Source organism: Scleropages formosus, chromosome 14, assembly GCF_900964775.1.
Source record: "Scleropages formosus chromosome 14, fSclFor1.1, whole genome shotgun sequence".
Lineage (NCBI taxonomy): Eukaryota > Metazoa > Chordata > Actinopteri > Osteoglossiformes > Osteoglossidae > Scleropages > Scleropages formosus.
In genome coordinates, this window is record NC_041819.1 from 23,909,248 (window position 1) to 23,932,816 (window position 23,569).

The 23,569-nt window shown below is 46.5% G+C and overlaps 1 protein-coding gene across 3 annotated transcripts in view; it reads right to left on the reverse strand.

Moving 5' to 3' along the window:
• The window catches only part of LOC108928922 (receptor tyrosine-protein kinase erbB-4-like), a 128,747-nt gene that overhangs the window by 81,827 nt on the left and 23,351 nt on the right, over window positions 1-23,569 (reverse strand). For all 3 annotated transcript variants that reach the window (XR_003798136.1, XM_029257866.1, XM_029257865.1), the window contains exon 2: window positions 19,987-20,173. Coding sequence is in view for 2 of the 3 variants with exons in the window: in XM_029257866.1 (XP_029113699.1) it covers window positions 19,987-20,173 (187 nt within the window). In the remaining variant the exon portion in view is untranslated. The remainder of the gene's footprint in view (window positions 1-19,986; window positions 20,174-23,569) is intronic.

The following is a 23,569-nucleotide window of genomic DNA, read 5'->3' on the forward strand; positions in this document are numbered from 1 at the left end:
AATGTCAGAGAGAATTTAAACAGTACAACATTGCAACAGGTCCCAGTCAAGCAGCCGACCCCGAAATCGTCAAGAATTACACAGCTTCCCCATTCATTTCCTTTTCAAAGTCTGATTTTTCATCGCCACTGATAATTCTTAAGAGAGAATGGATTTTTGCTTAGCAGGCAGTTAGTATTAATGAGACCTAAACGGCTGGTCCTTATCAGGGCCTGTCCTGTCCATTTGTACACCTGCGAGGTGGACAGAAAAACAAGGACGTCTCTGATTCATCTAAATTTGTTTCTTTTGGGTGTGAGGTTTTTCTACTAAGAGCCTTACACTAATTTTCCCATCTATACAGCTGAGTATGGTATCAGTTCAGGGTAAGCACCTTGATCATGGAATTCCAGATTGCAGGGTGACACAGCGGGAAAGGAGCTGTCCGGCTGTCGGACTGAAACATCCAGGCTGCACATATGGTCCAAACTTCACTCTTCGAATGGTTATTTGGACAATCAGTCACTTTTCCATTGGCTGCCAGTGTAAATGAACCATTAGCTAAACACACCGTGAGACCTGCGAGACTCTGCCCTGTGAGGACTGGAGTTTGACGCCTCTCATGTAATGCATCACGGCCAAATTTTAACGGGCGGAGACAAGGTTTGGTTGGAAATGTCAAGCGCATTAATCTGAATAGGACAAGCGCAATCTCAACCCGAGACGACATCTCTCATGGCATTTAAACCCATCATGCACTGTTATAACAGCGCCGTCTACTTTAGCACTTTGCCATCGAGTCGAGGGCGCACAGGCCTGGCGAACGTCGCTTTTCGTTCCAGCCAATCAGTTAAATATTTAGGTCTGATTGGATGTACAAACCGGTTTCGCCATCTTCTCAAGCGCGGCCCCGAGGAAACGGCTCCCCACAAATGAGGCTCAGCTGGCCCTGTTTAAAGTACAAAATTGGACTCTACACGGGTGCCAGCTGGGCTTTTCGGGAGAAAAGGGCCGCGGATGGAAAATGGGGGTGGCGACGGGGCTATCCCACTAAATGATTTAGCTTTACGAGGCTTTGTAACTCCCCTATTTCTGTTGCCGTTTCCATCGTTTTCAGGCAGAGCTCATTTCTGTGCTATGTTCTCCTGATGAAGCCATTGGTTATTCGGACCCTCTCAACCCTACCCTCTCCATATGGGCGTCCCACATCTATTAGCCAGTAAAAGCTACAGCTCCTTCAGAAAATCTGCAATTTTTTAAATTGAAGAAAAAAAAAAAGATTTGTCCTCTTTGTAACATAATTTGTAATATAATTTATCTGTAATAAAATATATAAATGATTTATAAATTTTCATTGAGAAATAACCAAACTTCCCTTTTTTCCCTTTCTCAAACTGAATCATTCCCTTTCTGAGCTTTACGGATTTGACTAAATGATCATTATAATTACAATTAAATAATACCTTTTCTGATTTTCTGAAGAGCTAATTTTATGTAATAACTTTAAGAGCCCATATGAATACATATGGAGCGATATTGATTATATCGGGACTGTATATGACCACGGTAAACAGTATGGTCCTGGTGTCATGGAGACGATGCCTAAATCACTTCCTGTCCTCCTCCTTAAATCTTGCACAAGGTCACCAGAAGACACCCCACATAAATCTGTGAGAATATGGAAGGGTTTAATGCCTTTAACGTTGGGCGAATAAAATACTGCCGCTCTCCATTCAAGTGTAATTGCAATTTTATGTATTTAACTAGTGACCTGAAAAGAACAACTGCATTAATCCAACTACATAAAATCCTTTACGAGAGGCTCAGCGGGAAGCATAAAAGTCTTCTGGAGGAATGCACGTGTGACCGTGAGGGCGGCAGGACCCGGCGGCTGAGACGAAGCGGAAATGCCCTTTCAAAGGACCCTCCGCTGGCATTCAAGCTTGAGTGACCGTGGCGGTCAGTGGGTAACATGGGCACTGGGTAACGCAGGTGACCGCAGCTGACCACAGGCGACCACAGCGGGCGAAGGACAGGCCCTGTTTCCTGATTCGAGACTGGACCCCCTTCCTTTCGCTCCACTGTCTCCGAGCTTTGGGAAAAGCTCTAAGCGTTTTAAAGCTTAAACCGTCTGTCTGAAAGAGTACAATGGAAGTAAATACCATAAAAGCATTTAATTTTTTTCTACATGAAATATTGAAAGTGAAATAAATAAGAGTAATAAAGAAAGAGGCCAGCAGGGGCATTCTAATAGTTACATTAAACAAGTAAGCAACAAATTCATTAAAGGGGGAATTCTTACAAACCATAAGAGTCACAGGCTTTATGAAACCAGCATCGCCCTCCGCAGGAAAACAATAACACATGCCATGTTTGCTTGACTTTAGTTACGACCAATTACAAGATGAAAACAGGCAGGTGAGTAAAAGTAATTCTTACTGAGCAGACGAAGAAGGAGAAAACGGGACCGGATTGCAGCGCAAAGCATGCTGGGAGTTCCCTGCTTCATTTTACCTCCTCGGATGACTGATTGCTCGGGGGGGCCCAGGCGATGCGGAAGCAGGGCGAGTGGAACAGCGCAACGAGCTCCCAGCGGTATCGCCTTGGCAACGATAACGGCATTAAAAGCACACTGATTAAATTCCACCGTTGCCAAAACAATGGTTCACCACAGCTCTTCATTCAAACCAGCTGATGTGGAAAAAGGAAGGAAGCATCTGCTCATCTTCTAAAACAGGCTTGCAAGAGAGGCAAGTTTCTTTCTTCATTTCCACACGGGGCCATAACAACGTGGTTTCATTACAGCTGATTTTCATTACAGGTGGACGAACGCAAAGGGAGAGCCAGCCTGCATCTGGTGACTTGCGATGTCCCGCTGCTGAGAGACTAGGAGACAGAGGGACGGATCAGGGTGAAGAGGCTGTAGGGGCCTTCGCTCCCACCCTTGTACTCGCTTCCGTGGTTCTCAGTGACAGACAGCATTGAGCAGAGGATGTCTTTAGATCTGATAAACTGAGCAACAGCTGATCTCTGGGAGATGACCCATTCCAGGCCTTCCGTCATCATCATCGTCTGTTATCATTCAACTGAGGTGCAGGAGAGAAATGAAACCAATGATGAAGACATGGAATGTGAGCAGACTTCACATTCGGAGGGAAAATTTTTTTTATTGATATTTTTCATACCCAAAGCTCCCCCCTCAACAAATGGTTGACAAGGGTCTTCTGTATCTTCCACTAGAAAAGTTGACCTGCATAATCATTCCAATGCATTGTTGGAGATTTGGTCACATTTTTTGGAACTTCTAAGACCCCATTACATGACCACTCCTGCTTAATATTTTATTGTTGACCTTGTGCTGTGTTTACTTGTGTGTATCTGTATTTTTCACTGTGATGATTCTGTCTCTGTACTGTTCTGTCCTGCTCCGTTCTGTTAAACCAAGGTTGTGGTCTGGAATTTTAAACTACATTAAGACCAAAAGGATGAAACACAGGCTCATACTCTATGAAATGTCTGAGACAAGGACTGAAACGGGGCGGGGCAAAGGAAAGGGTCTGCCCCCCAGGAAATGATGTCACGCACAAGCTGATGCCCCCCAAGAGAGTGTTTCGGAGAGCATTGCAGGCTTCTCGCAACCCATCAACCTGTGTTGCTTGTGTATTTGTCTGGAACCGCCTACTTCTTTAAGATCCACATGCAAATATAAACACATGAATTATTAATCAGAGGAAGGAACGGGAGAGCCATCTCCACCACACTTTCACATTTGGACCGGTGTTTGTTGATGCCGCTTAAGTATGGTGTGACTACACATCTGTCGATCCAAACAACTTATGGAAACAGCATGAAGTAAACTTGCAAGGATCACTAAAGGGCCAAGAGGGGGGTCACTGTAATGTTTCCTTCTGACAGGAGGTATGAATATGAAAACAGTGTGTGATGAGTCTGTTCAGACCAACCCAACACACAGCATTCACGACATTCGTGGGGTTTCAGCCAGAAATAACCACAAAGGGAACACTTTCTGTTCCCAACATGCTTTGCGGATGTCTTCAGCTTCAGGGGCGATATCATGGCAACATGACATGGCTGAGAGTGTGACTGATAGACAATATCTGAATCAGACAGATTCCCTGCAATATGACAGTCAATCAAATGATTGTTCACCTCAACTTCAACCCCCTCCGAGAAACCCGTAGATTTATTCATAAGAAGCTATAAATTTTCCATATACACAATGTCCTTCCATATATATTATGTCCTACATGCCACAAGCACTTTCTTAGATGTGCTATAGTTTCGACAATTTTCTAAAGATGAAAGGCAACAGTCGTGAAAATCACCTGTCACTCATACCGACATGACCGAGGAGGTAAAAACAAAAAACGTGATTTTAATGCAAAGTTTCAGAACTCCTGCAGTTGACCTCCACTATCCCACAATGCAACACAGAGAACCCCCCTGGTAGCCATCCCGGGTCACGTGGCCCCGCCCCTCTAGACACTGCACGTATTCCTTAGCCTCAGTTGCAGAAACCTAATTATTCCATTACATTCTCCTCTATCCCCCTGCTGACATTTCAGAAATGAGATCCTCAGGATTGGCGGGAAGAAAAAATAATTGGCTTAGTGTTTCATTAACATCCTTGGCATAAGAGGATGAAATGAACCCGACTTGTGGCAACAATGAAATCAGGGTCCTGGGGGCAGAGAAATACCTTCACAACGCATTCCGTCTGGTACAGTTGTTGGCAGAGGAGGTATCATTACTGTCACGGCTTCACATTAAAGTGAAGTACCACCACTTAAACCAGTGAGTTTGACTATCGCTTTGGCAACGGTTCAGCTGACGTCCGTCGGGTCGGAGGTGTCCTTTTGTGTAATCTCCTGCCATTGGTCTCGAGTCTCTGGCAGAACGAGCACCATCGGTGGCATTCATATGTATTCCGGAAGGTTAAACTAGTGGCGAGCATTACGTGGTGGAATACACTAGAGAGCTTGACGAATGTGCAACTCCACTCTCCATAACTCGCATACGGTGTGATACCGTAGCTTATGGCACCCACTTCCCTTCCTGTCAATTGTGGAGGGGGGCTGCCCCGCTGGAGAAGTTCTAACTTGTTCTGTAAAAAAAGCCTCAAAAAAATCCTCTAAGAGATGAGCGGCGTTTTGAGGAATGGCCTGGTTTCGGAGCTCAGTGAAATATAGCCTGACAGGGAAGGGGACGAAGAAAAAAAAGGTTTTGATTATTAAGTGCCATTAAAATTCCTTGCACGGCAACATTAAGTTTTAATGAGGAGGCAGTGTGCATCCTGCAGGGCTCCATGGCGACTTGAGCAGCTTACTGCATCGTGCTCGGTGGGATTTTGGGTGTTGGGGCTGCATTGTAGTATGTCTCACTGGAAAGACGTCACAACATGCTCATGGGGGAACACCTGGGGGGCGGGAACATTCGAGATGGATGGGGTGCCTTGCACACTTGGCTGCAAATAGGTAAATGATTCACGAGTTTCACTGTTGCTCATACAATTTCACATCCTGCCCGTTGTCCTGCCCCTGGTCTCACCTGACCCCCATGATCCCCTTTCTGACACCATTCTGGCTGAATGACACCCCACACCACTCCATCCTGGTACTCTGCAAAAAAAAAAAAATAAGACTGAAGGAGGGTCACTGGGCTGAGCAGCGCATAAAACTTGCCTGTGAGCTACTGAACGTGTCAAGTTTAATGACGTCGGCGATTAGACAGAGTTGTTGTACCGTATGTTTTGGGTGCCTGAATCGGTCTAGCTATACAATGCTACTGGCCACATGGGAGGTATTAATCTGTCCTCCCTGCCAAGGAGGGAGGAAGCCAGCTCTTTGCCTTAGTCCAGGAGGATCTCCCAGGGGCCTCCTGCGACTCCATCACAGAGCCGTTAGCTGGGTCCCATGGGAACGCTTAGCAACTAATGGAGACAAATCGAGAGGCAAGGAGGCCCGTCGGTCCAGGGCTTTGAGCTAAAGTGTCCCTGGCAGCCAAGTGCCTGGGGAGAATACTAAATGTGATGCTGCGGGCCACGCTGCACGACTTGGGCATGTTCCTTCATTGGCCTGTGAGGGAACTCGTCCTGACGAACATTTGGAGACTCTTTCACAAACTCTCAAAGTTAGGCTCTGGAGGCAAGGCTGGAGAGGACACAGCACAATAATCCACCATAACATTTCCCAGCTTATCCTTGGCGTGTTCTTCGGTTTAATGTTATTTAATTCTCTTTCAATTGCAGAGAAAATAGAAAGCAAGTCATTTCTAGGCTTCCCGGAATCCAGCATCTGGGGAGGCAGTTTGGGAAATTCTTCGTTCTGCAGTAAGGCACAGTGGTGTATTTTGATTTACACTAAAGAGGTTTGGTACAGAGGTTCAGTCTTGCACTCCCTACAAGGGACGACAGTGAAACAACCCTGACAGAGCAGAGCTGGGCAACCTTCAAGCATCATAACATTAAGAGGCCTGCTTTATTCCTCTGGAAAAGCGAAATACTGTGCTGCTCCACAGCCAGACGTTCTGGTCACGACCGACTCCTGATTCCTTTTCCCTGTCGCGAGGGCACTGGGACAGATGATTTGACTGGAATCGTTCTGATCTGGTGTCTCATCTTTGCTTGGAACGAAGCCGTGCTGTAAGAGAAGGCTTTTTGAGAAAAAACAAAAAAAAAAAACACAAAGTTGTGTTTGAAGCTGGGAGATATGTTTTAATCATTCGGACACCAGATGCATTATTAATGGGCTCTATTCCTCCATCGGTCTCCAGGCCCGAGTCAGAGAGCGGGTATTAGCATTAGCGCCAGCCGTTGCATTTGATCTTTGTATAATTATAGAGCTTTTTGCAAATTACATCACAAGTCCTATGCTAAATAAAGCAGCCCGGGAAACAGGAATTTCCTTTGCTTATACACTTTCTGCACCCCAGGGCCTTGATTTTTCATTCTCTCCTTTTTCTTCATGGAACAGGAAAGTACATTTTGTTTCCTAGCTGTGCCTTTGGGGTAAAACACTGCCACTTGTGAGGCTTGCTGCCCCTGTGTTTTCAGCCACTTCAGTGTTTCACCTCCTGCCGGCTGACAGCACCGGCTGTAGACGGAGACCACCTAGAGTCTATGCTGCTGTGGCTGTGACTCAAAGCACAAACTCCATGTGTTCACACCTCCGAAGGGTCACTCGCAGTTATTCTGCTGAGCCAAAGGTCTGCACAGATCCTAAAACATCCTAACGTTCTTCAAGGTGCATGCACATCAACGGCTGTGGAAGCCGGATTACGTGGCCATAGGGCTAACTAGAAGTCTCTACATGTCTGCGTCCTTCATAGTGAGATTCCTGTCCTCACGCACTCCAAACCCCTCTGCTGATCCATCTTTTTTTGGAAATTTAACAGCTATAAATGTGAGGAGAGTAATGGCCGTAACTAAAAATTAGCATACAATGTTGTCATTTAACTGCAGGCAAAATGAGATTTTTAACTGTAGGTAAAATTGAGCCCAAACTGGGGAATCTGGGCTCAGTTCTCCAAAATTGCATATTTGGGAGCAGGCAAAACGCAGTGATGCCAAAATCGAGACAGAGTGCTAAGAAAGACTACTATGCTCCATCAAGGCAGACCCTCGACGGAGCAGGGGTCCCTCATACAGAGAAATATTAACCATGACACAGGCATAATTGGACGGGAAGCAATCAATTAGACACCCGGCTCTAATTGACCCCGTGTCTGGGGGCTGTCAGGCAAGAGCAGAAGGAACAATCAGTGATTCACACAAAGTTACTCCGAGTCTCTCGTGTCTGTGTTGGAACAAACTCCCAGATGGAAAGTGGTCCAAAGGAGAATCAAAAGCCACAAGCAATCGGCAGGTTTACTGCTGGACATGACGAGACAAGAAGAAACAGTTTTCAGGACGAAAATTGCGCACTTTATTCCAGCACCTCTCATCAATTCACCATCGAACTGCAGCCATGGGTATAATGTTAGAGAAACTTTTAAAATCAGATTTTGAGGACGTATTTAAAATCTATGTGGCGAAGCACAAATACCATATATTATGTTAATTATACATGGAATAAATCATGTTGTAACACATGCTAGAATATAAGTCAGTAATGTTGGGATCATTTTGAAATATGCAAATATATTCTGTTCTGCTTAGAATTACAGAATACATCTGTATTTCTGTTTTCAAATAATCTGAAGAAGGGGGAAAAATCCTGATATGCAGCTACAAACGGAATATTTACATACTCAGTGGGTGTGGTTGCAATGCACAGTTGGACTGTTGGCGTGTCTTGTGGAGAAGCGTAAAAACAAGTAACTTAATAAATATGATAGTGATGGTGCGGGAATGATAGGGAGGGGCTCTGCTTCTGTGGTGCAAACTACACACACGCACACACACATTTTCAGAACCGCTTGTCCCTTACAGGGTCACGGGGAACCGGAGCCTACCCGGTAACACAGGGCGTAAGGCCAGAGGGGGAGGGGACACACCCAGGACGGGACGCCAGTCCGTCACAAGGCACCCCAAGCGGGATTCGAACCCCAGACCCACCGGAGAGCAGGACTGTGGTCCAACCCACTGCGCCGCCGCACCCCCTACAAACTACTTAACTGCAATTTTTTGTCCAGAAATATGTGAGTTGCATGAGATTCATTGACAGATAACCAAATATTACAAATACTCTATGATGTCTTCTTTACAGAGGCATAACAGCTTGTCAGGTATTGAGGGACCAACAATATTTTTTGATGGTACTCAGTGGAGTTAATTGGAGTTATAAACAAATACGGGGGGGACTGGGGCACCGACCCCCGTGGTTTTTCTGTACTTCAGTAACATTAGATTTATTATGATTTGATTTGATTCCACTTGAAAATTGACCCTCCTGTTACAAAAATCCCTCGTTTCACGGTTGTCCTCTGAAATTCGAACCCATCAAAGATGAACTTCTGCTCATGGTTTGTTCAGCCCTGTGCTAACAAACACCTGTCGACGGGACGCCTTGTCTCTACCTTGCCTTACTGCTGCTGACAGATGCTCACAGAGATCCGGACATGTGAAATGAGTTGAGTAGATGGATGGATGGATTTATTGATTGATCAATTGATCATTTCCAGAATGATTAAATGAAACTATCAAGGCATCCTGGGATTAATGCATCTAAACCACTCCAGACCTTCCACTCTGACAAAAATCTGAGCCGCTGGTTAAATGTGTTTCTTAACACTGTTGCGTGTAGCTCCATCATCTGCTTGGACCTGTCACACCAAGTAACCAAAGGGCAGAGCTGAGCAAACAGGAATACGCCGCAAACGGGGCCTATGGAAATAAAGATGGAACCTGGAGCTGTGAAGAAGCCTTTACTGTGCGCAGTTTTGCAGTGTTCCCATCGAGTGATAATTAGGATTCACCCAAGTCGTGGTGCTTGTTTTCAAAGCTACTGAAAGAGGGAGAGAGGGGGAAAAAAATCAAGAACATGGAATTATGTATAATTCATGTGCAATGAAGGAACTGCAGCGGTTGGAAATGTCAGACTGCATGGTGGTGTTTAACCTCTGCCTCTGCACAGGGACAAGGTGTAATTAAGACCAATTGCCTGCTCTTCGGGTGCAGTCTGGCCAGGGAACGGGGAGAGGCAGCACCGAGGCTGGGGTGGATCTCAGGGGATACTGGGAGAGGAAGGGCCATGATGGTCACTTGGGCCAGCGTGGTGTACGTCAGGGTGGCATAGGGGTAGGGCTGCCGCTCAAATCACTTTTGTGTGCAGTTTTCATGTTCTCTCTGTGTTTGCATGGATTTCCTGCAGGTGCTCTGGTTTCCTTCCACAATATAGGAGTTTGAGGAAGACTGGTGTGTATGTCTCAGTTAATGTGTGAGTGCTTGCCCTGCGATGGATTGGTGTCCCACCTAGGGATAGGCTCTGGACCACTGCAACCCTGAACTGGAGAAGCTATATTGGTATAAGAGGGAGAAACAGTCACCCCAAGCCCTCCCTAGGAAGTAAAGGGCTGGAGGCACGGTACACCCTGGACAGGATGAGAGTCAATGTAAGGACACTCGACCACAGCACACACCACGGGCAACCTGGGACCACCAATTTATCAAAACAACATCAATATAACTATGGGAGGAAACCAGACACAGAAGGAGAACCAAAAGCAAATTTGAATCCACAGCCTAATAGGTACAGAGAGTTGACCCTACCCTCTTAGAAGTCCATCTTACCTTCATCCCTTAAATATGTGCTTCACTCAATAGATGATTAATTATGAGAACTGCCACTGGCCAATCCATGGACTTGAAGGAGTCACATGACGGGTTGTGAGCTCTGCTATTGGCTAATCCCTGGACATAAGAAAGTCATGCGACTCAAGAAGGTGATTTCATGCGTAGAATTTCATCACAGATTTTAATTGCGCTGTTTTAAAACCACTGTATGAGCACCAGCTGGTCTTTGGAAACACTGCATGAAAAACTTTCAGAATTCTTTTTGTAAAATGTTTTCCAGTCTACAGTCTTGAGAAATTAAGATGATTTTCTATTTAAGAACTTCCATGTTAAATCACTAGAGACAAAAAAAGAAAGAAAAAAAAACTGGCCATTCCAAGCAACATTTGCACCTGAACTGCCAGCTTTTTCAATGGCATGGAAAGAAAATCAATAGAGCAATATAGGACATCCTTTTACAAGCTACTTTCAATGAGAGTAATTTCTTCTTTCTAGTGATCGAAGACAAGAATAGTATTTCTAAAACACCAAATCCACCTAAATCCAGATTTCATCCTGGGTGGTCAGTAAAGATCTGCCATTCTGAACTGGTCGAGAATTTGGTTCTGGAGGTAAAAGTAAAGGAAGCGCAACTGGATCAACGGAAAGACAACCTTGATTTGTGTCTTGGACTCTGCACAACAACAGTATGCATAGACTACACATTTACAAATATTTATAGAAATATTTGTATATTTCTGATTGGTTTACAGGGGGTGTGGTGGCACAGCGGGTTTGGCTGGGGCCTGTTCTGCGGTGGGTCTGGGGTTCGAGTCCTGCTTGGGATGCCTTGCGGTGGACTGGCGTCCTCTCCGGGGTGTGTTCCCTGTGTTGCTGGGCTAGGCTCCGACTCGCTGCGAGCCTGCTCGGGACCAGTGGTTTCAGACATTGTGTGTGTGATTGGCTTATTGAACTCATGTGCCAGTGAGTGGATGTGTATGAGTCTATGTCGATTATTCAGTGTGCCTGCCTGTGGCTGTGTGTGTTTGTGTGTGTATCCAGGCTGATCTCCAGCTGTCTCCCCAGGGAGGGATCACTATGAATAAAGATCTCCAGCATCATGGAGCTCATCACTTTGGGTACACAACCAGGCGCGGGGGTTTGCGGGAAAACCGCAGGCCTCTAAAGGGATACTTATCAATGGATTCCTCAGTTCTACTCCGGCACAAAGGCGGGAGGGAGCCTTTGAAACCCTCCCAGCTATAACCGGGAGGACCGCTCTCTTATGTAATGGAGGCGGAGGCTTTCATTCCCTCTCGCATCAGACTGGGCCATGGAGGAGCTCTGATCCGATCTGCTGGAACCATGACAAGAAGGCATGGGGGTATGGGGCTTCCTCCTACTTCCTGTTTGTCGCCTTGGCAACCACTAAGGCTCTCGAGCATCGCCCTCACGGAGGGTTCCTACTTGGAAAGGTCACGCGCTTTTTACCCCCAATATCATTCACAGCACAGAGCTCAGCCGAACACGTCCTTGTGGCGCTATTCTTCACGAGCAACAAACCCGAGTTGCGACCGAGGCGAGTTATTAGATCTCGGAAGGGCAAAGTGGCAAATGACAACGCAATATGTCAGAACGGCCGCGGCAAGGAAAATGGGCGCCCACTTTTGAGAGAACTGGGGAAGACGAGTGCTCTCGAGCGAGTCGCGGAAGATTAGTCCCCTCTCCGGAACTCGCTCCTCAGGAAATCAGGTGAAAGACACGATTGCTTCCCTTTCACTGAGCACACTTTCTTGAGCAAATCAGAGAATTTAGCAATAAAAGAACAATATACGTATAATGCCATACAGAAAATGAACAATGCACCCTTATTGACAAGTTCTAATCTACATGTTCTATTATCAATGGACAATGCCGGCGAAATAAAGGCGCAGTCTAACTTTGACAGTGGGGTGAATAAAAACAGAGTAATAAATGTGTGAGGTCCCTATAGTGCAATGTACTGTGGGAAAGACTCAGCAGTGCGGGGCCTTCTCATTACAGGGTTATGATTTTTCACTGTGAACTGGGTCTTACAATTACAAACAAAGCTGGGATGTTTGTAACTCTTTTTTTTTTTTTTTTGCAAAAGTCACCTTCACCATTAAGTCACAGTTAGTAAAGTGTTCATAATACAGTTCCTCGATTTACTTACAGACCAGGTCCTGTAACGAACTCAGGTACAGCTTTATTAAAACCGGTTGCAGGACGTTGATATATTTATACGGTTTATCATCGTTGCAGTTAAAACTGTGCAAAATTTAAAATCGATTGTCACGACAAGCTCGTATTCAGCGCCAGCTGCCAAGAAATTTATCCCACAAACGTTTGACACCCTGGTCTTGGTCACAAACACTCGGCGGACACAAGCAGTAAACACCGTGGAGGTGAGTTGAATTGCAACAGCCCCGCACTTGCTCTGTTTGGGTGATCTTCACTGCCCCCTATTGGCTGGGAGGGTAAAAACAGGTTACATTTGCTTTGCTATGAACATTTACATTACATTTTACATACATTTACATGTATTCATTCAGCAGATGCTTTTCTTCAAAGTGATGCACATCTCATAGAAAACAAAATGTGCTCATTACATTAGCAGAAAGAGACACTTAGATGCAGATGCATGATTCTACAGTGCAGCTAGTTTGTTACTTTCCACCATATGAACCAGTGTTCACCACATGAGTAGCTGCATAAAACTTTATCAGAATATCTGCGAATTCTGATCACCTTCCTATTAATTAATTTTTTTTTTTTTTTTTTGAGATACATATAAACATTTACATCACATTACAGGAGTAGATGCGTAAAGGTTGATCCGGGCATCATCTTAAGTTATAATGCATGAACATTTACACCTTACATGATCTTAAGAGATGATGGGCAAAGTGAGTCTGGAAGAGGTGAGTTTTAAGACCCTTTTTAAATGTGGACAAAGATTCAGCAGTTCCGAGGGAAAGGGGGAGGTCGTTCCACCACAACGGAGCCAGAACCGAGATCCTTCGTGCTCTGAACCGAAATTTTAATAATGACATCATCAAAGGTAGCACAGTGACAAGCAAATGGAACTTCGGAATGCTTGCGTGATAGACAATGTGCAACTTGCCTCGGTGAAATGACGGTGTGCGACGTGCAAATGATGAGAAGGAGGAATCTCATTACATTTGTTCATTTAGCTGATGCCTTTCTTCACGGGGGGAGGAGCTTCTCCGGCTCCTCTGCTTATTACCGTTCGTCTTTGTCTGAAACACGGAGCTGCTAAGAAGCTAATTGTTGCTGGCAACAAAGTCACGGTGTGTAATGTTGCGCCAGCGGGTGAGACAGTGAAGTGGCACCCTAAGTGGGACTAATTCACATCCACGCAGAGAAGCTGCCGTTTCAAATAATCCATCGTCCCGCTGTCAGAACAACCACTGAAGGGAGACTGATGCAGATTGATGCAATATTGAACGGGGTATTTAATGCTGGACAGATGTATGATACGCACCAGGCATCATGTGGTACACATGTATAGCCTCTCCTGTAACGACTTGTCCTGAATCTAGAAGTTACTGTGGGAAGTGTGAGTAAAATACCCCACTTCCATTAATAATACGGTACACCGCAGTATCTCAGAATCATGGGCCAGAGGAGCCGGTGGCAAAGATTGACCATTTACTTCAATTTCAGTAATAAAGTTCAAGCTATTTTGGTAGTGTGCCCTCACCAGTAAGCTGCCACAGACAGTGTAATATAACGTGGTATAAAAAGTAGAGCGGCACAAGTAGAACTGGCTCTGGCGATAGCGTCCAGAATTATATGTCTGTTGTCCAAGTCTGATCCAGATTATTCTGCAGAGAAAACACATTTCTGTTTTTTCATTTATATGACTCTTCTCTCCAAAGCAATTTACAGTGCTACTTGAAACGATTTACCCATTTATACCGCTTTTTACTATATCAAAATATACTATGTACTATAGTGTTTCACAGCACCTGAGTGGTGTGAGAGGATGTGGGTTTGATCCCTGCTGAGTCTGTGTGGAGTTTGCATGTTCTCCCTGTGTTTGCGTGGGTTCCTCCGGGTGCTCTGGTTTCCTCCCACAGTCCAAAGACATGATGTTCAGGTTCCCCATAGTGTGTGAGTGACAGAGAGAGAGTGTGTGTGTTCCACTGATGTATGGATGAGTGACCCAGTGTAAGTAGGGTATCTAGCAGCGTAAGTCACCTTGGTGAATAAGGTGTGTGGGCTCATAACACTACAAAGAGTTCATTGGCAATCGCTTTGGAGAAAAGTGTCTGTTAAATAAATAAAAGTAAAAGTAATATATCAATTCAGGGTAAGCACATTGATCAAGGGTGCTACAGCAGAAGGCGGGATTGAAATGACACCTGCACCTACTGCATCGTACAGTGAATACAGTGTATAAAATGGAGAAAAAAGTTGCTCAGTCTGGGTAAATCCTGCCATGTAAGGGTATCTTAGCCAAGCCGATGACATCCGGAGTCACACCGAAATGCTCTGTGCTGCTCACCTGAGGACAGCTGTCTCCCCGTCTTTTGCTGATCTATGCCCAGGTTATAGGGACACACGCAGGCAGATTAGCACCACCGCTGTTTGACCCACATGAGCCCTTCTCAGGTGCGAGGTGAGCGCCGGGGCAACCTGGGGGGGGCCTGACATTCCTGCCTCTTCCCACATTATGTTGGACTAGAGCCCAGTGACACTTAATTACATTTATTTACCTTTTTTATCAAGGGGGGTGCGGTGGCGCAGTGGGTTGGACCGCAGTCCTGTTCTCTGGTGGGTCTGGGGTTCGAGTCCCGCTTGGGGCACCTTGCGATGGACTGGTGTCCTGTCCTGGGTGTGTCCCCTCCCCCTCCGGCCTTACGCCCTGTGTTGCCGGGTAGGCTCCGGTTCCCCGTGACCCCGTATGGGACAAGCGGTTCTGAAAGTGTGTGTGTGTGTGTGTGTGTGTGTGTATATACCTTTTTTATACAGCAGACATGTTTAGTTTGAGCAGCAGGTAACATGGTGGGTAGATCCACTGCCCCCATGTTGGGACTTGGGTTCGAGTCTCTGCTCTTGATCAAGGTCCTTACCGTAATTTACCCCAGTAAAAATTACTCAGCTGTTTCATTTCGTTAACATCCCAAGAATCCGGCAGTACGGTACAATTAAGTGTACCACCCCATCTAAAAGTACTAAAAACGTACAACAGCAGCACAGCACTCCCCTAAGCGACAGGATGCGAGCGAGTTGAGGCGCTCGGGGCTATTTCAGCGTTTCATTCATGTTGCATAACCGTTCCACTCGCTATTTGAAGTTTCCCCGTAAACTCGGTGCCCTTTGACCTCTATATTACAAGGTTTTTTGTTAGCAAGGCCTTCGAAAGAGCAGGCAGTTTATAATAACACGTACGTTGTGAAATAGGCAAACGGTGCCATAGCGGAAAAAGAAAAAAAAAAAACACCTCTCCATATGTACTGAACTCATAATGGGAAACAGATGCACGTGTACGGCAGTGTAGGTCCTCGGAGGCTTCGAGTGTGCGGTGATTACAGGTAATTAGGCATGGGCGGGTACACCTGGCTAAGGCAGCGACGCTGAGGACTCTAATTACCGACGGCCGAGGAACGCGGCGTCCGTCTGTCCCTCCGTCCTGCCGAGACACGTAGGAACAGCTGCGGATGGAACGAGGAAGGACGTACGATGCGGCACACCATCGCCATCACGCCGGGATGCGTCAATGCTGCGGTGCCTCACGCGGACGACCTTCCGGAAAGATCCGGATGGCACGTCGCAAGTTTTCGCGGTTCGCCTCCTCAACCTCGTAAGTGTGATTGCTCCACCGTAAAAGTAACCGTTTTATGTCACAGGTCACAGAACCAAAGTGCGCCGTCTCCTCGGAAAACGCATAAAATGCTACCGAAAAGGCCCTGGCCGCGTAGATACTGCCGCACGGGGTACTATAAAGGTCTCCGAACTGGAATTTGAGAAGTAATTTCATTTTCGCTACAAGGCACCTGAGTCGACACTTCTTATTTAACATTCGGCTTCGCTTCCCGGTTGAGGGGAACATTTTACCTGCTAAACACAACACCTCCCAAATGTCATACATATTCCAGAAAAAAAAAAAAAAAAAAAAAAAAAAGAAACAATTTGTAGCCAACAACATCTGGGCATCAACTCAGACTCATATATTATGTATTACTGAGTGTGAGCAGATCCCCAGATATTCTCAATAAGGCTGAGGAAACGTTCTACATGCAAGGCAGAGTACAGAGCAGAGACCGCTGGAAAACCCCTGCTGTGAATCTACCGAGGACTGAGGAATACAGCTTTTTGCTTTTTTTCTTTGTGAATGATTAGTGGGATAGAGGATAGAACATATACGTATGTAATGATATCGCATGAAAAATATTGATATTTTCTTATTTCTGCTGAGAGCGCTCGCTGATCACATCTTCCGCGCCTGCCCGTTATCGAAATCCACAGTTTTGTCCATGGGGGCTTGCGGCTCCTGCTCTTTGCAGAGCTTGGCACTTTCCTGGAGTGATTCGGATGGAGCACCTTGGAGAAGTAAACAGCAGCCTGAACTCTGCTGGGACTTAAACCAGCAACCTACAGGTCACACATCTGTGTCCTCAGGCATCGCTCCACCTGCTGTGCTTTTTAGTGGGCTGATGTGCAGTCCCGTCACGGCAAAGCCCAGGGAGCGCCGGCCCTCGCTAGGTCGGCAGCGTCCCTCTCGGCCCGTCTCATCGTCTGTGTTGCGAAGGCTCCGACGTCACGGGCTGGAGGTGAAGGAGACCCCCATGGACCACGGCATCCAAACATCCAGGCTCACATAATCCAACTCTCAGCTAGAATGAGCTATTTCTGTTCGCTTGGAGAGACAGACTGATCGTCTGATGCAGAGCTGCCGCTGCCAGAGGGCTGCCGCCTTTCCAACACCACATTTCTTATCCAGATTTCCTTCTCAACTCCCATAACTACCTTTTAAATATACGCCCTGTAAAACGGATTAAATATGTACCTGTTAGAGATACAACATGACCCTCTTGGCAACCTATTCCAAATTATACTGCATATTCCTATTAAAAGTTGGAGGAAACATGCCCCTCTACTAGACCAGCTGAATACGTACTTCTCTACAGCCTATTGAACATGCTGTCCCTCACGTCCTGTCCAACGAGTAACCTTTCATACGTTATTCAACAGGTACCCTTCGCCCAATTCAACACACACTCGGTTTCTTCGATTCAGCACATCCTTGTGCTGTCAGGAGTCAATTCGGTGTATAGCAGGTTCTTCAGGAGTCACTATTTTCAAAGTGGAACAACATTTCTTTCCTCAAACTTTTAGAGTCGGCCAGTTTACAACCTGGCTCCCTCCGGGTCTTTGCTGAGCCTGACAGTCCCGACCGGCACACTTTAAAGTCCCCACCATCCCACCCCCCGCCGGCGGGGGTTCAGACGGGTTATGAAAAGCCGAGGTCCAGCCGGCCTCCCCGCTGTCACTCGCGAACAGGCAATAAGCACAGAACGGAGAGCCGCGTTCCCGCAATCGATCGCCCTCATTCCCGCCTCACGATGCGCACCTTGGACAAGCCCCCCTTCCAGTCCCGAGATATGACGGGCTGATGGGACACTGAGAATTGTGTCTTCGCTGGGAATTGGTCTATTTCGGTTTCCATCAGTGTCAATAAAGAGGTTTGTTTGCCTCCACGGCGGTCAACAGAAGAGCCTCTAATAGACACAGCTGCAGCAGTCGTGATGATTCGCATCATTAGTAAGGATGGAGGACAAAGCTTGTGCCAATATGCATAGACATCGCAGCAGCAGGAAGGATCAATAATAGAGAAATCGTGTTTGCAATAGTCTTCCACTGTCTTACTAGGGTATTGGCTTCCAAAAAAGCCCTACGTAAGGTGAACTGTCATAGACCAAAGTTGTAATTATTATTACTTTCAATGGTTAAAATTTGTATACATTGCCGTGCCCCAAAACTGACACTCATTCATGCTAAGATATCCCCAAATTCAATTAAAATGGACACAACAACTCAAAAGTTAACATTATTTATTTTAGCCAAACATAGCAAAGCATACATTGCATTTTCCCTTCATTGATTACTCTATAATACCGTATGCCTGTCCTGTGATTAATCACCTCTTTCATGCCTATTAACGTACACTTAGCGAACGCTCACAAACAAAACAAATGTACGTGACGGAGGAAATTCATGTACAAATTCAACAATAAAGACAAAAGAACCAATGAAAACAACGGAGGTGAATTCCACTTGCCGAACAAGACGATAGTGTTCGAAACAGTCCAAATGGAGGTCATCGTTACTGAGATCGAAACGAGGTGAAACGAGCAAACGAGGGCTGATGGGGTTGAAATTTTAACGGAGCACAAATCAAACTGAAAAGGAGGAGAATGAGTGCATTTTGGGGGAAAGTGATGCTGTCAGCATGCAAGAGTTGACTCTGGGTACCCATTACAGCTGACTTTTAGGTGTAGCACTTTGCTGAGGGTTTTGTGGACTTCATGACACGTCCATCATCATCTCCATCCTGTTTTCCACATTTTCGGTCATTAGCGCTGCTATCAATAAGACATCAGCAGGGGTTATGTCCACCTCTTTCTTTTGGATCTATCAGGAAGCCCTGGGAGAATTGTGCTTTCACTGCCTTCATTGTATAGCAGTGAACAGGTTTCTACCCAAAGTGAAGAGGGTACCGCCGTTCACGTTACTCTTTTTCACCGCGGGAGTACATTTACACTGGAGCGGTATGTTTAAAGCCCTTGCCCGTGTTTTTTACCCCTTCCTTCAGCCCCGCTGCTCTGATGGCTGCCTGTACCATGTTACGTGCACGTGACGCACAGAAATCCTCTGCCTTTTCATGTAATGCTTCAGCGATAATTGCTTTTACGTGAATGCTCTGGAACACAACGGGCGCCTTTTAAGACAGCTCTCCAGTCTGCACAATAGATGGGCCTTGTAAGGAAATCAGGGCAGACAGAAATATGTTAACGATGTGGAAACAAGTTCATTGTTGGTTGTTTTTTAAATGGAGAAGTCGATTTCACTTAATTTGCCTTCCATTTACTTAAAAGACTTATTTACGCAAAGGAAGCTGGGGTTCCGGTTGAGGTGGAGCAAGGTGTTTTAAAGTGGCGGACGTCACAGAAAGGTTTCCGGCCGATTCCTTTCGAAAGCAGTGGCATTTTAAGCAGAGCTTCGAAACATTTTTCATCACGGTTCCACCCGCTAGAGGTTGACCCTACCCTTCTTCTCCCTCCAGAAGTGCTTTCATTTTTTTCAATGTACGCATTAATGATTATCATTTTATCTACAGATGCTTTCTCCTAGCAACGGACAAAATGGGGCTTTTCTTGTTTTCTTTCTGCTTTCTATTTTCACACGCACTTCCCGAGGTACATTGTGAGCTGGGATAGAATGTCAGAAACAATGCAGAGACTTAGCAGAATGAAGATGTCGGGACACGGTCGTGTGGACAGACGTGGAACCATATGTACAGACAGGCATGGAGACGGGGACGAGGCCTGTGGTTGAAACAAAGAAGCTCACGGATATAAACGTGTAGAAAAAGACGAAATCCCATGACGCAAGACAGAAATGGCATTGGAAAGACTGGTAGATGTTGCAGAGGCAGAGACGACGCAGACAAGGACAAAGAGACTGATAGACTGAGGGCTGCATGCTTGACGTGGGTGCTGACCTACCCGTGAGGTTCTTCAGGCCAAGCCGTCGAAGCCCAAAGTTGCCATCGCGTCGGTAGTTGAGGAAGATGGCCAGGGCGTATCGGTCCTCGTACAGTTGGGTGCCACGGATGATGCGAAGGTTCTCCAGGGGAAGGTACTCAAACTGGTTCAGCGCCACCAGGACGTAGCCGGTGACTTCCCGGATTGACTGCAGAGGGAGGGGATGATTTGTTAGCAACGGCACTGGAGACAGCTATCGCCCGCTGAGTTACCGTTTATACACCGAGTCGCCCAGCCCTTAGAAAACTCCGCATGCGGAAGGGGCAGCTCAACTCAGAGGCCCTGGGTTCAAATCTCAAGTGAAGCTGCATTGCCCTTGATCAGGGTACCTACCTTGAGATAACACTAATAATAAAACTCTGCCGTATAAATCGGTGTACAACCTACAACAAGACTTTTCTCCAAAGCAGCTTACAATTACACACACTTTACCCATTTATAGAGCGAGGTAATTTTACAGGAGTAATTTAGAGTAAGTACCTGGCTCAAGAGTACTACAACCAGAGATGGGGACCAAAACTGTGACCTTTGGATCTGAAGGCAGTAGCTCTAACCACCATGCTACCAACTGTCCTTAACATTAAACCACTTTGGAGAAAAGTACGAGATAAATTATTAAATGTAAAAAAAGTAGGTTGCGGCTTCAGATCTGCAGGAGCAAAAATGCCCGGAACGAAAACTGTGTCTTAGCTGGGGCTAAACAGATACAAGTAGCCCAGGATCTGCAAACGCACCTCATGCCGAGTGGACATGCATTGGCCCTGACATGAAATAGAGAGTTTGCATCGTCATGAACAGCAAAGTCAGAGTGACAGTGTACACGGCTCAGGCAATGCACAGGGAATAGGCAATGTGGGACACACACACTGTACTTTTTATCAACTGGCAAGATATGCGAGAGGTGCTAAGATGAGCACTGCGACGTGACGGTGAGGGAGTGCTCCTCTGCATTGGGGGATGTTCCGAATGTCGGCGCAACCCCGCGATCACAGACCGGCGGGTCTCGGGGGGATGCCTGTGACATCGCTCTGACATGTCATTTACACAGATAATGGCTGTTGAGACCTTGCGGGCACCCGAAGCGGAGCTCGCACCTCGCCGGCGTCCCGTCGGGCTCGGGGCTGTGTCGTTGCCCGGGACCGGGGGGACGGTTTTATGGCGGACGGGTCGAGCGGCGGGACAGGGCTGCCGCTCGTTACCAGACATTATAGTGAAGAGTGACCGCTGAGAGTGGAATCACTGACAGCTGTCAGGAGCCATGGCCGTCAACACGGAGGCTGCCAGCGACTGACAGTCCGGTCTGGTGTGACCACCTCCCAGCAGCTGAGCAAAAAACCGAGCCCCTCCACTTCATTTACCTAACGCCGCACTACATGCATCCTTTTAGAAATACCGAACAAAACAGATCTTTCATGTGATACTAACGTGGCACAGATACTGATTTACTTCGAGCCGGACTCAAACCGGCGACCTAAGGATGCCCGGCTCTGTAGCGCTACAGTTCTCTGCCCAACCAGCTGTACTACCAAAGGGTAAAAAATGTCATCACTGCATGAGTGACCAAAAAATGGAAGAAAACAACCGGCAGCCTCGCTATCAGACGAGGGCGGGTAGCACTTAAACTGATGTGTAACCTGCAGGTTGCTGGTTTAAACTCCTTTCCACACTCTTGCTCCAGCACCTTTGATCAAGGGATTTGCATTGAGTTGATAGAGTAAAAATTACCCAGCTGTGTAAATGGGTCAAGTGCCGTAAGGTGCTTTGGATAAAATCTTCAGTAAGTAAGGAATTAATGTGATTCGCTCTCAGGTTGTACTATGACAGTAATCCTTGGCTTGAGAAATTGGAAGTTTCTGGAAGAAAGGAGCCTTTAGAATGTAGAGTGGATTAATTCCCTGTTGAGGGAGTCTCCGTCGCCATCCCAGCTCAGCTGACCAGTAGAACTTGCCCTGGCGCTGACCCTGCCCACCCACCGTGGCAGCGACACGTTACCCTGCGGCAGTGACACCCCCGAGCCCGCGGGGGCGACGCGCGGGTGTTGGCGAGAGCCCGATCCAGAGGGCCGCGGGCCGCCGAGGACGGCGGAGGTCACTCCGACTTCGGCACAGCTTCGGATTACGGACCTTGGCAGAGGCCCCGGCGCAAGAACCGAGTCTGGTGTCTGCCAGTGTCCGGGCCAACCGAAACCAAGGAGAAACTCAATTCTGGTCTCTTAGCAACAGCAACAAAAAATTTTTCAAAAAAACCTGCCGGAACTGGGCAAAGAGGGAACGGCATCTTTGTTGCTCTTCTCCTAATTTAATTAAAGGATTACCTATCAAGACTTTTTTTTTTTCTTTCGGGCCCCCTTTAGATGACTGTGTTTACCTCTGAACAGTATTTAATTTCCTTCACTCTCTAAATCGCTATTTGCAAGTCGCCGGATCAATATTTCAATCCCGAGGCCGACTGAACACGCAGGATGTGGAGGTCCGCTGGGGAGGGGGCAGGGGGGTTGCATGCAAACAAAAGGCTCCGCGGTCCGAATCCTTCTGCGGTTTATTTAATCATCGCTCGCGGTGATGAAGTCGACCGTGCTGTTCAACGTCGCGCACAAAGATATCACCACGGGGCACCTGTCTATTGCAGGCGAACCCCACCAGGCGATACCGCGGTGCCGTGACTCGGTACTGTCTGCGGCTATTTTCACTACTATCGCCAAGACCCAATAAAGACGGGCTATTTTGCTGCAGAGCGGCAAAATAAATATAGTATGAGAGAAGCACATTAACCTCGAGTTTGACTTTGACAGATATATTAAACATTCCAGGTCACTAAAAGCGGTTAATCTGCTGCGCAGAGCAGTGAAAGACCTTGGAGAGACAACTCGTTCTTCTGTGAATGGGCCGAGTTAACTCGGTCTACCCCTCGCTCGTTTTTTGTTACCGTTCTTTCCGTTTAAAGGAAAAATAATGGCACAGCACCGAAGAGACTTTTATTCAATCACAAATAAAGAGGTGCGCTTATGAAGATGACCTTTTGCTACATGCCAATAACAATCCGTAATGAGATTAGAATTCTTTCAGCCTCTGGCAAGATGGATGGCTGCTTACCCAAGAGCTCAAAACATGATTCTCTGGACTTTTATTAAAGCTGGACTGGCCAACGCTGAACTGCGGCAAACACGCACACAAAGGAGAGACTCATAACAGCACGGCCCATTGCTTATACAACAGCCTCTAGACAATGGATCCAGGCATAGAGTATATAAATAAAGACATTTATGCATGTATTTTTTTTGCTTTGTTTCAGAGGCGAATAAAACTCTCGCCGTTACGAGCAGCAGGTGGTTTACTTGCTTCAGCAGCCGCTTTGCAGTCAGAGGACCCCAGGTTTAAATCCCCGCTTCCAGTGTCGCACCCTTCATCAAGGCAATTACCATGAATTGACATGGTAAGAAGTACCCAGCTGTATAAATGGGTAAATCACAGTAAGTAGCTTAGTGTACAAAACAAACACTGAATGATGCCTGGGAGAAAAGTGTCAGATAAATGAATTGATAAAA